General features: G+C 52.0%; 3 protein-coding genes across 3 annotated transcripts; 1 reads left to right on the forward strand and 2 right to left on the reverse strand.

The window, feature by feature from the left end:
* Positions 1-338: 338 nt before the first annotated feature.
* N7481_010204 (uncharacterized protein) lies at positions 339-5,336 on the reverse strand (the record flags this gene model as incomplete). Its single annotated transcript, XM_057269423.1, has 4 exons — positions 339-2,369; positions 2,760-4,892; positions 4,961-5,073; positions 5,126-5,336. The coding sequence occupies 4 exons, from the start codon at positions 5,334-5,336 to the stop codon at positions 339-341; spliced, it is 4,488 nt and encodes a 1,495-aa protein (XP_057120100.1).
* Positions 5,337-7,105: 1,769 nt separating this feature from the next.
* Positions 7,106-8,512, reverse strand: N7481_010205 (ice-binding family protein; the record flags this gene model as incomplete). Its single annotated transcript, XM_057269424.1, has 1 exon — positions 7,106-8,512. The coding sequence occupies one exon, from the start codon at positions 8,510-8,512 to the stop codon at positions 7,106-7,108; it is 1,407 nt and encodes a 468-aa protein (XP_057120101.1).
* Positions 8,513-9,719: 1,207 nt separating this feature from the next.
* Positions 9,720-11,734, forward strand: N7481_010206 (alpha-mannosyltransferase; the record flags this gene model as incomplete). The annotated part of the gene is made up of 2 exons (XM_057269425.1): positions 9,720-11,163; positions 11,226-11,734. The coding sequence occupies 2 exons, from the start codon at positions 9,720-9,722 to the stop codon at positions 11,732-11,734; spliced, it is 1,953 nt and encodes a 650-aa protein (XP_057120102.1).
* Positions 11,735-14,618: the final 2,884 nt, after the last annotated feature.

Genomic DNA, 14,618 nt, shown 5'->3' on the forward strand with positions numbered 1-14,618 from the left:
CGCGAAAACCCAGCCCATGGGCCGTGTTAAAATTATTATTATTATTATTATTAATTATTTAACGTCGCCGGCAGGTCACTTGGCAGGTGACCCGCTACCTCCCGAGGGGTAACTGGACGTGCTACTTAAGCGAGGATTTACTACAACTAGCTAACTAGCTCAACTAAATACACGCTGGAAAGCAGCAAATTTGAGCACTACGTGCTGGGAAAGGAATCGAAGAAGCGCCAGGCACTATCCTGGCCTGGGTTCCTGGGGGTGGAGTACCCGGTCTGACTACCCACGGATGGGAGAGGGTGCCAGCCTCTCCCGTCTACGCAGAGGTGAAGACTGTTGCGCTATGCGGCGCATGTTTGTGCCCAATTTGGGCAGATGTCCTTAAAGAAGGACGTTTCTTGCACGAAACGGCCGAATTCCTCGGCCCCAGCAGCTGTGCTCAGTATCCAGTCTATCATTGCAGATGGGCTGGCCTTTGGGCCTTTCCATCGATCCTTCCAGCGTTTCCTCGCAGGCGGGCAGAAGAAGAAGTGGACGGGGGATTTTGGCTTACCGCAGGAGCAGGTCGTAAGGGAGTCCCTGTGATGGAACCTCTCGTGGTATGCCTGGAAGTCACCATGGCCGGTCCGTGCGGCTAGCAGCCGGCCGAGCACCCCGCGGGGAAGCCTGTGTTCCCGAGCGCGGCTGCTCTTGGTGTGGGGTTGAATATTTAGGTCTTGGTATGCCTGAGGTGCGTCCCTGGTATACGCAGCACGCGTTGCCGCGCGGGTATGTTGTTTCGCTACGCGCATAAGGTAAGATGGGGAAGGGGGAATGTGGGAGCCGTCTAACGCTGCGCCCCTCTTTGCTAGCTCATCGGCAGTCTCGTTCCCTGCTATCCCGGAGTGGCCTGGCATCCAGCGCACCTCCACGGGCGTGCGGGGTGTGCTGAGGATATAGGCAGCGGATTTCCACTGGGTAGTGAGCTTTTGGAATAATTCTGTGAGTTTTCGTCTGTGTGGTGCAGGTCTCCCGTCCGCGAGTAGGCTAGCGACAGCGAGGTTATCGAGGAGGATAACAAGGCCTGTGGAGTAGCTTGCGCAGGGTAGGTTGACAGCCGCCTGGAGGCCCTCTACTGCGCCCATAATCTCGGCGTCGTACACCTCTGTCTGGGAGCCAGCTGACCCATACCCTTGGGTGATAGGGATAGAGCCGTAGTAGACCACGAACCCGTACCCAGCCCCTTGGCTAGTGCGTGAGCCGTCCGAGTAGACCGTTAACCGTAGCGGTGCTGGTGCGTATACGGCCTTGTTTGTGTCCGTAGTAGGTAGTATGCGGAGCGGTGGAAGACGTGACTTTACACGTGCTCTCTCCGGTGCCGGCGTTGGGACGCGTTGGAGGATTCTGGTGAGTCTCGTCCTTCTAGTATCGTATGCATTGATGGTAACTCTCGCGATCGGGTGTCTAGCGTCTAGGCTCGCGTATCGGACTGCTGCCCTTTGGAGGACGCCGTCGAGGAGGGCTTCCGGGTAGGGTAGGTCTGCCTCGCGGAGTAGCGCTGAGGTAGGGGTTGTTCTGTAAGCTGGAAGGATGGCTAGAGCAGCGAGCCGGAGTAGGGAGCGTAGGGAGTCGATGAGGCCCTTCTGCCCTTGGCCGGTGTAGAACACCTCCGCGCCGTATAACGCTGTCGGTATCACGCACTGAATGACCGCTGCTCGCATAGAGGCAACCGGGCATCCTCGCTGGGTGTTGCTGAGCTTCCGCAGATGTAGTGCGAGCCGCTTGCCCCGGCTGAAGACCCAGTTGATGTGTGGTCGGAAGGTGAGCTTGCTGTCCAGTAGGACGCCTAACCAACGGGTATATGGGGATGGCTTAATCTCGCCTACCCCTGGTAGAGTGACCGTAGGCGCGGACAGCTTCCGCTGCTTCGAGAAATGTTGGATCTCGGTCTTCTCTAGGGAGAATGGGAGGCCTGATGCTGCTCCAGATAGAGTGATCGTTTTGTATACTTCTACTAGCTGCTGGGATGTCTCCTCAAGGGAGTCCCCGACGAACAGTAGCCCTAGGTCATCCGCGTAGCAGAAGGAGTTATCTTGTGAGGAGACTATCTTCGCCGCATATAGGAGGAAGAGGACTGGGGACAGCGGGGACCCCTGTGGGAGGCCTCCTCTTATCTTTGCGGTGGCGGTAGCGTCTCCGACCTGGACCGAAACGGAGCGGTCGGATAGCCAGTCGCGTATCCAAGAGGTAAGGCCCTCGTCCCATCCCTGAAGGCGTAGGTGTGATAGGAGCCGCTGGTGATCAACCGCGTCAAAGGCCCCTTTCACGTCCAGTAGTAGTAAAGAGGCCACCTTCTTCTGCTGGAAGGCTCTCTCCACGCTATGGGTAAGGATCTGGACTAGGTCTACGGCTGAGCGGCCGGGTAGGGCGCCGAAGTGGCACGACGTTAGTAGTTGTGCTTGAATGGTCTGAACCGTGAGTCGCCGCGCGATGAAGCGTTCTAGGCCTTTACCTAGGGTGGAGAGTAAGCTAATGGGTCGCCAGGACTTTGGCTGGGTGAGGTCCCTCTTCCCCGGCTTTGGTAGCATAACGACCTTTGCAGATTTGAAGGTCTGCGGGAAGTGCCCTTCTGTTAGGCTGCGGCGGAAGAGTGATGTGACTAGGTCGCCGACGACCGGCCAGAGTTCCCTCCAGACTGTTGTGGCAAGTCCGTCCTCTCCAGGGGCAGACGGGGTGGGCGCGCAGAGGGCGGCATAGCAGTCCTCCTTCGTTGGTAATCCTACTGGATCTTGGGGCTGATTCGGGGGCCCCTCCTCCTGCTGGTGCGGGAGGGAGGTTCCCTTCTCTAGGAGGTGAGTGAGGAAGGTGTCCGCCTTGCCCTGTGGCGTCGTGATCCGGTCGTTCCGGATATATAGAGGGGGAGCGGAGAGCTGGTCTGCGCGCCTGTGCAATCTGGCGAGTGCGAAGGCGTCTGTGGGTAAAGTGGCCTGCTCGATCCGCTCCTTCCAGTAGCTGGCCTTCGCGCGGGAAACCGCTCTCCGAAGTGGCAGGTAGTCGGGCGCTTGCTGCTGCCGTGTTTGTCGTAGTAGGTCTGTGAGCTCTGGTGTCCACCAAGGGGTACGTGGGAGTCTGCGGGTGTTATATTTAGAAGCGCCTTGGATGGCTTCTTGCACGGTGTTGACTAGTTTTTCCGCTATGTCGTCGACAGGAAGGTCCTTATGCGGCAGGTTGAGTAATGCCTTAGCCTTCTCCCAGTCGGTAGAGCCCAGCTTCCGACGGGGTGGGGGTTCCTGCCAGTCTATTGTTATTAGTATAGTTGCGTGGTCGCTCGTGGAAGAGAGGTGGTCTTCTGCTGTAGCTTCAACGGGGATGTCCGAGAAGACGAGGTCTATGGTGTTTGGCCCGCGGGTAGGGGTGCCGGGCTCGATGCAAAGGGCTAGTCCGTTGGCCTCCAGCCACTCTATAAGCGCTGTTGCTCCTGGTGTAGTGTTGTGAGCCTCCGTCTCCGGCTGCCAGAGTGGGTGGTGAGTGTTGAAGTCCCCGGCTAAGATGGTGTTCTGCGGAGGGGAGTACTGTAAGAGCGTGTGGAGGGTAGATGGTGTTGAGCTAGATGTGTTTGGGACCACTAGATCCTTTGGGGGGCGGTAGGTGTTGATTATTGTGAGTCCGGATATGCAGACGGCTGCGATATCGGGTGAATCGGGGTGTGGGAGGGGGAACGCGGGGAGGTCCCTGCGTACGTATGTCAGAGCTCTAGGCCTAGCTTCCCAGCGGGTGGTAGGGCCAAACAGCTGGTAGCGTGGGTGCGTCTTCGTGAGTTGCCTCGTCATATCAGTCCAGGGCTCCTGGACTAGGATGACGTCTGCTTCGTACGATAGAAGTAGGTCGTGGGCAGGGCCGCCCCTCCCGACATTGGCCTGTAGTATTCTCATAGATCTGCATTGGGGGGAGAGTTGGTTCGCGAGCTCCTGGGAGAGTTGGCTTGACGGTTGATAGTGACGAACCGGGTTAGTCGCTCGTGGGTCAGGGGTGTGTCTAACTTGTTGTTGCTGGAAGGCGGTCCGGCCGGCCTTGCGAACGGCAGTTAAGGCGGCTTTCGAGAGGCGGACGATAACCCCTTTCTGTATGTAGGGCCTAGCGGGGCATTTTGGGTAGTCCGCAGCATGCGGTCCATGGCAGTTAATGCATTGCGCGCGGCAGGTATGTTCTGGCTTGGACGATCCGCAGGAGACGCAGCGTTCGCTAGAGCGGCAGGCCCGCGCGTCATGGAAGCTGTGGCAGCGGGTACACTGTAGCGGTCGTTGCTTTGGGCGAGTAGGCCTAGAAAGGCCGGAGGCGCCGAATAGCTGAAGTGCGTAGCGGAGCTTCCTTGGGAAAGCTATAACCGCTGTAACAGAGTCTGCTTCGATCTGGTGGTTAGAGAGCTTGGTCGTGAGCGGCTTTTGGCCGGTTACCCGCTCCGCCTCTGCACTAATATCGCTGACTGTAGTAGGCATCCAGCCACTATCGGGGGTCCAGATTCGCTGTGGGATACGGGAGACTACGACCTGGTGGTATTCCGTCGCGGCCTCGAAGTAGCCGTCCCCGGCTAGCTGTTTAGCCTGGGAAGAGAGGAGGAAGGTCATGCCTTCTTCAGATGCAGATATAGCGTAGCCTGTAGGGACAGCTTGTACTCGTGTGATTTCGCCGGGGACTTTGCATGCTAGTGTGACTCGGACGCCATGGGGTCCAATATCCCGTAAGCTAGAGGAGCTTGGGAGTCGGAGGAAGATGCGGGAGTCGGCTTCTTTCGTCTGGCGCTGCCGCTGCCGGATTCGGTCACGTTGATTCGGTGCCGTGGTTTGCCACGCTTCCTGGCCGGGCGCGGGAGTGGCTATCGAGGCCCAGGACTGGGCCCGGGGGAGCTGAGGAGCTCGCTGGGGGGGCAGTGGGTGCCGTGGGCTCGGGGAGCGGTGGAGAGCCTAGGGGGGTCTTGCTGCGGTACATCGCGGCGGGCTAGGGCGATGAACTTGGCTGCGAGTGCGCTGGCGAGCTCGCGTGGGCGGCCCTGTAGGGAGGAGATAACCGAATCAAGCGCTTCGGCGAGGGAGGTTGTTGCTAGCTTCCAGTCGCTCAGGAAGAGGAGTTGGTCGTCTGCAGCTGCGCTGACCTGCTGGCGGACGGAAAGGGCGCGCGTCGAGGCCGGAAAGGCTGCCGGCGCCGTGGCAGGCGGCTTGTTCGGTGGAGAGACTGCTCTGCGTTTCAGGGAGCTTCGAGGGAAGGGAGTAGGCGTGGCAGGGTCCGAAGGGGGTTCGGAGGACTCGAGGAGGTGCGGAGTTCCCGGTCGAGGGTCGGCCGCAGGGGGGGTCGTCGACCTCCATCTGGCGGGGCCGAGCGGTAGTAGGGATAAGTAGTGTATGAATCTCTCACTTCAATTGTATCTTAGACAGAGATGATCGTGTGTGGGCCGTGTTAAAATATCCCGGTTGCTGGGATAATAATGAGGCTGGGATCACGTGCACAAATATATACCTGACTTCTTGTATCTTAGAAGACACACTCAATACAACACACAATCAACTCCCCTCAATAATATGACCATTGAAGCATCACTACTTAATAAAACAACACGGGTAATGCAATTGAGAACCCAACCCAAACCCGCGTTTGGCGAGGTCTAACCACTGCACCACCGCTACTGGCAGTATGTACACACACACAATTTATCAACTACCGGCGGCTAAACCGAAAGGGCAACTATAACTAATCTAAGAATGGGTGTCCTATTATATGCCGTGTCTCCTCAGAGCCCACACAAGATTCCTTTCAGTATATGTCATCTCAGATGTCAATATCTTAGCGGGTCCTAGTGGGTTAGTTTTTAGTCAATAGACTTGCTTGAAGGCGCCTCTCCAAGTGTTCAACATCCTATCTTCGGCAGTTGAAGCGCGTCTACCGTCTCTGACACAAGGTGTTGGGATTAGTGGGGGACGGGGTGGTATTCTATCTGTGGCATTCTATCTGTGGCATTCTATCTGTGGCATTCTATCTGTGGCATTCTGAGATTCAGATATACCCTTGTTGCGCCTAGGCTTTGCCCCTTTTGCTTGGCCGATACAAGCCAACAAGCAGATAAAAGATTCCAACAGTGGTTGAGTAAAGCGACCCTTCTTCATAATATTAATACTCACTTGGACTTATTGAAATCTTCGACTTAGATTTCCTATCCGCACCCTTGCTGCAAGGAAAGAGCGTATCCAGATGTGTCTCATCCGCGTCACCATTTCTATGATACGCACTCGATCGAAGAGCCGCGTATAAATTGCGTTTACCGAAAAAGCCGCTGGATCAGTAAGGATGGTCCTGAAAGATGTGATGGGCAGGAGATCGAATAGATGATTTCTACTGTCGCAGCTGGTATAGGATAAATCGAGATCAACTAGTCACTATTGCATATAAAGAAATAAGGTTGTAACTACCATAAAGTGAGAAAATTCACTCAAGCACGGCGGCTAGCCGGACCCAGTTGGAGTCAATTTCACTATTATTCCTTTAGATAGCTTCCTATGTATAGCGCCATACTGAAGAGGAACTGATATGATAAATTAAACAATCTAGATACCGTAGGTCGCATGCAATAATTTGTATACCTATCGGGCTCTCGCTTACTCCTTACTTGTGTATATTTCCAGCATCAATCTCAAAGTATTGTTAGAGTCCATCGCATCCATCATTGACTCCACAATTCTCAATCCCTTTCCTGTCTTCAACTCATCCCTAACTATTATACCATCAGGCTCGGCCCACGTGCTCGCTCTCGCAGTAAAGACAGGATACGACGTATCTGATATTTTCACACCAGTAAATGCAACCAAGCCAAATTCCAATATGTCGAAGACGGAAACAGAGGCGACCCATTGAGCTGATTTTGATACAGCATCGCAGAGCTGACCGTCGCATTACGCAGGTCGAGAAGCTTATGCTAGGGAGATTTGGCATAAATAGTCTAACTACTGCAAGAGTACTCCGCACCAATCAATTTTTCCTAACCTGATTATTCTAGATGACATAACCTCGCCAAAAGTCCCTGAACGATCTCCAATCCCCACGAATAAAGATAAATATCATAATTCTGCTATCTTCAACAATGTTAATGGCGTGCATTGTATACGTTAGCAGCTTCCTGGGCGTGCTGGATTGCCTCCTGCACATCCTCCATGTTTGCCGTTCGATCATATTGGTGACCGCTGTCTGCTCCATAGTGACCGCTGTCTGCTCCATAGTGACCGCTGTCTGCTCCATAGTGACCGCTGTCTGCTCCATAGTGACCGCTGTCTGCTCCATAGTGACCGCTGTCTGCTCCATAGTGACCGCTGTCTGCTCCATAGTGACCGCTGTCTGCTCCATAGTGACCGCTGTCTGCTCCATAGTGATCGCTGTCTGTTCCATAGTGATCGCTGTCTGTTCCATAGTGATCGCTGTCTGCTCCATATTGGTCATGACCTTGGTCGTGGTAGTGGTTATGCTCGCTGATGGGCACTGGGACACTGTTGCCATTCCCTATTTCCTTGCCCTTGCCCTCGCCATTGCCATTACCATTGCCGCTGCCGACGTCGCCGCCGACGCCGCCATTGCCGATGCCGCCGCCGCCGTTGCCGACGCCGCCGCCACCGTTGTGGTTGCCGATGCCGCCGCTGATGCCACCGCTGTTGCCAATGCCGCCGCCTAAAATGGGACCTATGGGACCTATGATAGGCAGTGTAATGATTGGCCCTGTCGCCGTAGTGGTCGACGTGGTAGTGGTAGATAGGGTAGTGGTCGATGTGGAAGTGGTCGATGTGGAAGTGGTCGATGTGATGATGGCACAATTCGGAAGAGTGATTGTATTGCTGTCCAGACTCACTTGCGCATTACGTGCAAGAAGACGTCCTTGAATTACCGCGTTTGTTTGAGCCGAGATAGATGAGAGTGCCATGAGGGTTCCAACGAAAGTGCTTGTTGTCCCAAGGGTAGCAGAACTTCCCACTTGCCAGAAGACATTGCAAGGTTGGGCACCATTGATCAGCAGCACTCGGGACCCGCTGTAAGTAATGAGGGAGGAGTCGGTTTGAAAGATCCAAACCGCATTCGGGTCTCCTTGAGCGTCAAGCGTGAGAGTGCGACCGACTGTAATGGTCATTGGACCTCTACCTGGGACAGACTGATATACACCAGAAGTAAGGGTTAGACCACCAAGGTCTGTCGGTTCCAGCGTGGCAGATGGCCGGCCAGCTGCATCATTATATGCAGTCACCAGATCCAACTGTGCTTGAGCTGCGCTGGCATCGGCAATGTGGATTACTCCTGGGGGAACTACTACTCCAGGAGGGAAGTTGGTGACAGACGTTCCCGGAGAGACTCCAAGATTGCCACCACTGTCAACAATCGTTGGGCCTGTGTTTGTCACTGCTTGGCCACCAAGAACCAGATAGGCCGCAGCCGTGCCCAGGCCAACTGGTGCCAGTGCATTGCTGAAGGTAGAGAAGAGGAGAGCGGAAGTGAGGAGCTTTAGGAACATGATTTTCGGTTTCCACAAATTCAATGCAGTAAGTAAACTAGAGTTGTGATGTACATCGCAGTATGCCCCTTAAATACTTCCAGATTCTATTTTCAAGGAGGTCCTCAAATACCATGATTTTCCACATTCTATCAATATAAATACAGCAATTCCCAAGGGCCCGGTCTTTTTCAATGCCAAGGCTAGGCTGAGCTATGGCGCCTTATTTCGACCAAGGAGAATACTATAGAGTGAAATATGCCACTCTGCAAGGAGCAGGCTTCCCCTTTCTCCCTTAAAATATCGCGTTGAAAACCCATTGAATTGATGACCTTTGATGAAAGTTCACATGAGAATAAGGAAATTGAATGCAAGCCACCAGAATTTGACAGCATGATAAGATGTCAAAGCCCCGGAATAAAAACAATGGGAGGCTAAGATACGTGTTAGTCGAGACAACGCCCCTAAACAGTATTCTCGCTAGAATCACGAACTCTTGTCAGTTTGATTCGCAGACTACCGAGTCGCGTCAAAGAGAGGTCCCGCCTTACAGTCACCTCAGGAATGGGCTGTAAACACCCATTTAACAGCATAATAGAATACCGTGTTGTTCATTGGCCAAACTCTTGACAAGACCTGCTCTTCTAGGAAGGAGCCACGGGGAATAATAACGGTTAGCACGGCATTTCCCCATTCTTGCTGTCAGCCCAATGGCACCTTGCTGAGAATATTGATCCAGCTGGGCCTACGTTTCCCCACTCAAAACATGGCAGCTGTCAAGATCACGCTTAGAGTGTCGTGACGGAATTTGCCTTGCAAGGGCTAGGTATTGCACTATACCCCCTACGGTCGGAATGTGAAAAGCCTGCCCCCAATCTTCGATAGTAGGGCCCCTACCCACCTTTTCACTAAACACAACACGGCAGCTAAATTTCTTATGGTGGTACAGATCACCGGTAAAAAGGATATCTCCCCTTTTTTGCACTGACTGGCGATGGCTGAGACCCGCAAAGGGTAATTGCGTTTTCTTGGAATGCTTTTAACAAGTAGGTGTTTTGGCATGGCCTGCCATATTCAGCATCGTGAAGCGCATTGATTAAAACCTCCACCACGTGGTCAGTATTTCGAGTTTCTCAATTGCTTTATCCTACCACATCGAAAATCGCCCTGTCTACGAAATCTTCAACCCCTTTCCCATTGCGGTCCTCACAATCATACTCCCACCGCGATGGTTGACTTATACCTCCCGCAGCATTCAACTCCACTCAAAGAAGGCCGATCTCACCCGCCATGTTCAAGGTTCAAAGCCAAAGTACGACGGAAATGGATGACTTTGCGGACCATCCACCTCGTGTTTGCAGTAGCAGCAGCAGGGTGGTTAACAGTATCTTACTTTTTCTTCTGGACTGACTCTTCAACTCCGGATGCAAAGAGTACGCGGACGACTTTTGGTATGGCCAAGGACAGACTCTGGCGGATTCACCCCGCTATTGTAAGGACTGCGGAGGTATCGTGGCAGGATTCAACATCGCAAAATATGTTTGAAGAATCCATAGCGAGGTCTACCATGGAACCGCAGGCCAATGTTGAGTCTGTATCAATGAAAGATGAAGATTCACAGCCTTCTGTCCCGAAAGTCTCCAAATATCCCAACAAGGATACGGAGTCCAGGCATATATTCCCCGACGACTTCGACACCGCACTCGACTACCTCTTCTCCATAATTCCCAATGAAATATACCTCCGAGAGCTCCTGCGGCCCGTGATAGGAACGGGTGCGGAAAAGCTGCGTGAACTCGGTCTACGGACGCGCGCATATAAACAATTCTTCCAAGCTTGGGAGAAACTCCACCTCGTTACCGAAGACAATAATAGTACCTACATTCGGGACGATCTCGTCCCCTACATACGTGCCAAATTTAGCGAGCAAACCTTCCCTGAGGCGCTCCACAAATACGAATTCTATCGTCACTTCCTCGTCAAACTCTCCGCGCTATTGTTTCCGTGGACGAGCCCATACTTCGGAGATCATATGAGTCTGCACGCATCGTCGTACCACGGAGGTCGTGGCATCGTGTTTACGGCGGGCGACAACCACGTGTCCTTCCTGCTCGCTGCTATTCCCTCCCTCCGCACCCTTGGTTGCGAGCTACCTATCGAAATAATGTATCTTGGCGACAGCGACTTGAGCGAAGACTTCCGAGCCGAGCTCGAAGCTCTCCCTGGCGTGGTGACGCGTGACCTCTCCGCCATGGTCAGCGATGAGGGCTGGCGGCTCACCGGATGGGCCGGTAAGCCGTTCTCTATCCTCTTCTCGTCTTTCCGCGAGGTTATCTTCATCGACGCCGACTCACTGTTCTTCGTCAATCCTGAAGTGCTCTTCAATGACGAGGACTACATGCGCACGGGCGCCCTTTTTTTTAAAGATAGGATGATCATGCCCGAGAGCAAAAAAAGATGGCTGCAGCAGATCCTGCCAAAGCCGATTTCGAAACTGGTGCGGCAGAGCAGGATGTGGACCGGGGAGAGCGGGCATATGCAAGAGTCTGGTGTTGTAGTCGTGGATAAGTGGACACACTTTGTTGCCTTATTACTAGTATGTAGAATGAATGGGCCTGACAGGGATGGGAATAAGATAGCGGGGATTGTGGGGACCTATGATATGGTTTATGGTTTGTCTCCCATCCCCCTTTTACTCATCCCGTCTTTCTTCCTAATTCTAACAAAAGCCTAGGCGACAAAGAGACGTTCTGGATCGGTTGGGAGCTCGCCGGTGACACCTCTTATGCTTTCCACCCTGGTGCAACTGGTATAATGGGCGTAGCTCAAGACCCCGGCAACTTCAACCCAGCCAACCACCTTCCCGCCTCGGACCTCGACAAGCGCTTTACGGCTACCGCCACGAAAAGATACCGCAAACTGGCACCTGGCCATGAAGCTGACATCACCATCTGTGGCCCCCAACTCCTCCATCTGGACCGCGACAAGCGCCCTTTGTGGTTCAATGGGTGGCTGTACAAGAACAAGTATGCGGGGACTAAACAAGAATTCGGTCAGTTCGAGGTGTTTATGGAAGAACCGAAGGAAGTATTGGAACCAGGAGCGTGGCAGTTAGAGGAGAACAATATGTGTTGCTTGTCAAATGTGGCGCCACTGAATTTTACGGATGAGGAGACGGAGTGGCTGGGGAGACTGGTTAAGATGGCAAAGTTGAAAGAGAACAAGAAGTCAAGGGGCATATGATAATATCGGCTAGATATTTTTCCATTGTTCCTTTTGCTGCATATCGATTCATCAGAGATAGTCAAAGTGGACGGACCTTGCAAGCAGCGCTTGAAATGAACTATTTGCGGAAGTCATGCTTTCAATTTCGTCCCGATGAATTTCATTCGACTGTGATGAGACCACTGTGGTGCACTATCAAATAATTAGTAATATACTAGCGAGTTTCCGGAAACACCATTGCCAGTGCCAGCAGGGAACAGGCACCATATAGTGCAGTGACGAAGCGTTGACCTGAATGAGATTTGTTGGAGAATCACGCTTACCTTTCCGCATGGTTGGAAATCCTCGGCAAACTGAGGAAATGGCCATCAAAACCGCTTTGCTGAGAAATTCTTATATGCATTCACTGATAGAAGATTTTGCTTTCCCCGAGATTTTCGTTGTTGCCTCATCGCCAGCCGCCTCTCGTTCTCGCAATTCCTTCGCATTGTAAGAAATTAGATAGAAGGTGTGCATAAAATGATTATTGAGAAAACTACAGGGCATAGCAGACACATATTCTCAATTCAAGATCTTATTAGAGGCCTTTGTTTCAACGGAATAGCTTCTTCAGATGTTGAACACGGGTTTTGGGGACCGGGGTTCCATCCATGAACTTCAGTGCTTCCTGAGTATGCGGCGGATCGCGTGGTTCCCAAGTGAGACTGTATCCAAAACGCATGGACATGTCAGCCCTTGCGAATAGAGACCTCGGATAGACAAAATCGATTCAGCGTGAGGGTAATTTTCCTTTTGGCTACCAGCCAGATTATCTCGGCCATCAAGGTCCCTTTCACGAGCTTCGTAGCAATATCCAGTAGAATGAAGTTACCTTTAAGACTTAAGCCTCTAGCGTCTCGTTCTAGCATGCTTGCTTTTGTTGTGAAACTTGTCGGGCCCCATACGAGAAACTTGGCTTCTAGATGTAGATACTGATTCTGTAATCTGTTCGTGTTGTCCACGCGCCGACTTCGTTCTCTTCACAATGTCCTAATGATTATTGAAATGCATGAATTCCTCCATGAGTTCTTCCATATCAAATATAGCTTGTTCTTCACGGAGAACAGCCAGCCCGGGGAGCCTGTATTTCAATCTGGAGTTAAGTCGAAAGTCTAGCCTCAAAAGAACGCCACCACACCGTTCCGGAATGGGCTGGTCCCTGCGGAACACAAGGATTGAGATCCGTGGACTTAAATTTCATCACTCAGTAGTTGAAAATTCAGAGAACCAAATTATATACAGGATGGACGTGTATCCTATATACAATAGATTTCTGTCCTTTCAAGGTTGGTGGGCTCTCTCCTTGCTTCTATCAGCCACATTGGCTATGCGGTATGCACATTTTGAAGAGCACTTACAAATTCCATACTATGAGAAAAAGTGAGAAAGACTTTGACTGATAATTTTGACTACTGGTTGTCCTCCAGGTAATGGTCCATAGCGTGGGGTGCGAACATCAAGACGTCCGTGCTAAGGTTCTCAGATGAGTAGAGACGGCACCTGAGAGTTGCTGCCGGGCTCATGACCTGTTGTAGTTCAGAGGTATGGATTATCCATTGTTCAGAGGGAAACATTAGGCTATATATATACAACGAGAAGAACAAGTTGATTGGAAATCAACTTGGCTCTTTGTATAGATATCTCGGGATTAATTCCGATGGTTCGGCTTGGTTCTTGATCTGCACCTGCCTCATATCACAACACTTGGCAGTGGGACCAGGAAGGAGTGATTGAGTGTGCACTGGTTAAGCCGATTTCGAGAACAACTGTAGTCCGAGCTTTGTTGAAACACGATAAAATTGAACCTCACCTGGAGAACCGATGTCTGGAGTCTCGTTGGTGTTGGCAGTCAAAGGCGCACATGTTTTTGTCGTCGAGATTTTGCTGGCGGATCAAAGGGTGGTTGCGTATGAGCTACAAAAAAGTGCCGATTAGCATTGATACACGATGCGTAACGTGCACTGGAGCGTATAACAAGCATAAGAGGAATATAATCATCGATCTCGCAATACGTGGTAGTAACCAGATTCCCTTGAGAAGCTGCAGAGACGGCATTGCTCTACCATATTTTTTCAACATCGTGCATCAAAGGTAAGAACGTGCGTGGACTGTCTGTCAACTCAAAAAGGGCGGAGTCTGGCCCATGATAATTTGATAGCAGGAAATTCATCTCCTAGAGTGATATGCTCTATTTAAAATCTATGGAAACCCGCTCTGTTGTGTACGCTCAATTTTCTCCCATTCTTCCCTGATGAATCCACTCGCGGCATCCTCTTCACCAGCCAACCGGCCAGCCAAGAGACAGCGAAGACTCTCCGAGGAAAATTGCAACGACCCGAACGCAGAGGATGCTTCACCCGCCTCATGCTCTACCGCAAGGAGCAACCTCCCTACGACGCAACTTAAGCAAATCCTGGGCCCCAATAGCGACCTCGTCCTACCGGCCCTAAGGCTATTGGGTTTGTATCTATGTCTATGGGAAAGTTATGTTGTGAAATCTGCGGAAGAGTATCCGGCTTGAAGACGAGCGGCGTCAGATATGCGAGTTAAACGAATTGCTGGAAGAAGAGATTGAAGGTCTCCTCCAATGCTGCAACCGACAGGCAGTGGAGTTAGAGAGTCGAAAACGGACAGTGAAGGCATTCCATGGGAATGTCGTATCGGCCTTGCAAAACATCGACCTCCCTCACTATCACATTGATAGATATTGATTCATGCACGGAGCCATACGTCCTTTGTACGCTGAGAAATATTTATTCTTTTCGATAGTACCACTTCAGCTGGAACTTCCATAGAAATGTGATTTGCCATGTATGTGAAGCAAGGCGAAGTTCTACGACCCAATCAATCGCTGTCTTGTGAT

The sequence above is a fragment of the Penicillium waksmanii genome, assembly GCF_028829765.1.
Source record: "Penicillium waksmanii strain IBT 27052 chromosome Unknown utg000008l:1.0-5622682.0:1.0-5626561.0, whole genome shotgun sequence".
NCBI lineage: Eukaryota > Fungi > Ascomycota > Eurotiomycetes > Eurotiales > Aspergillaceae > Penicillium > Penicillium waksmanii.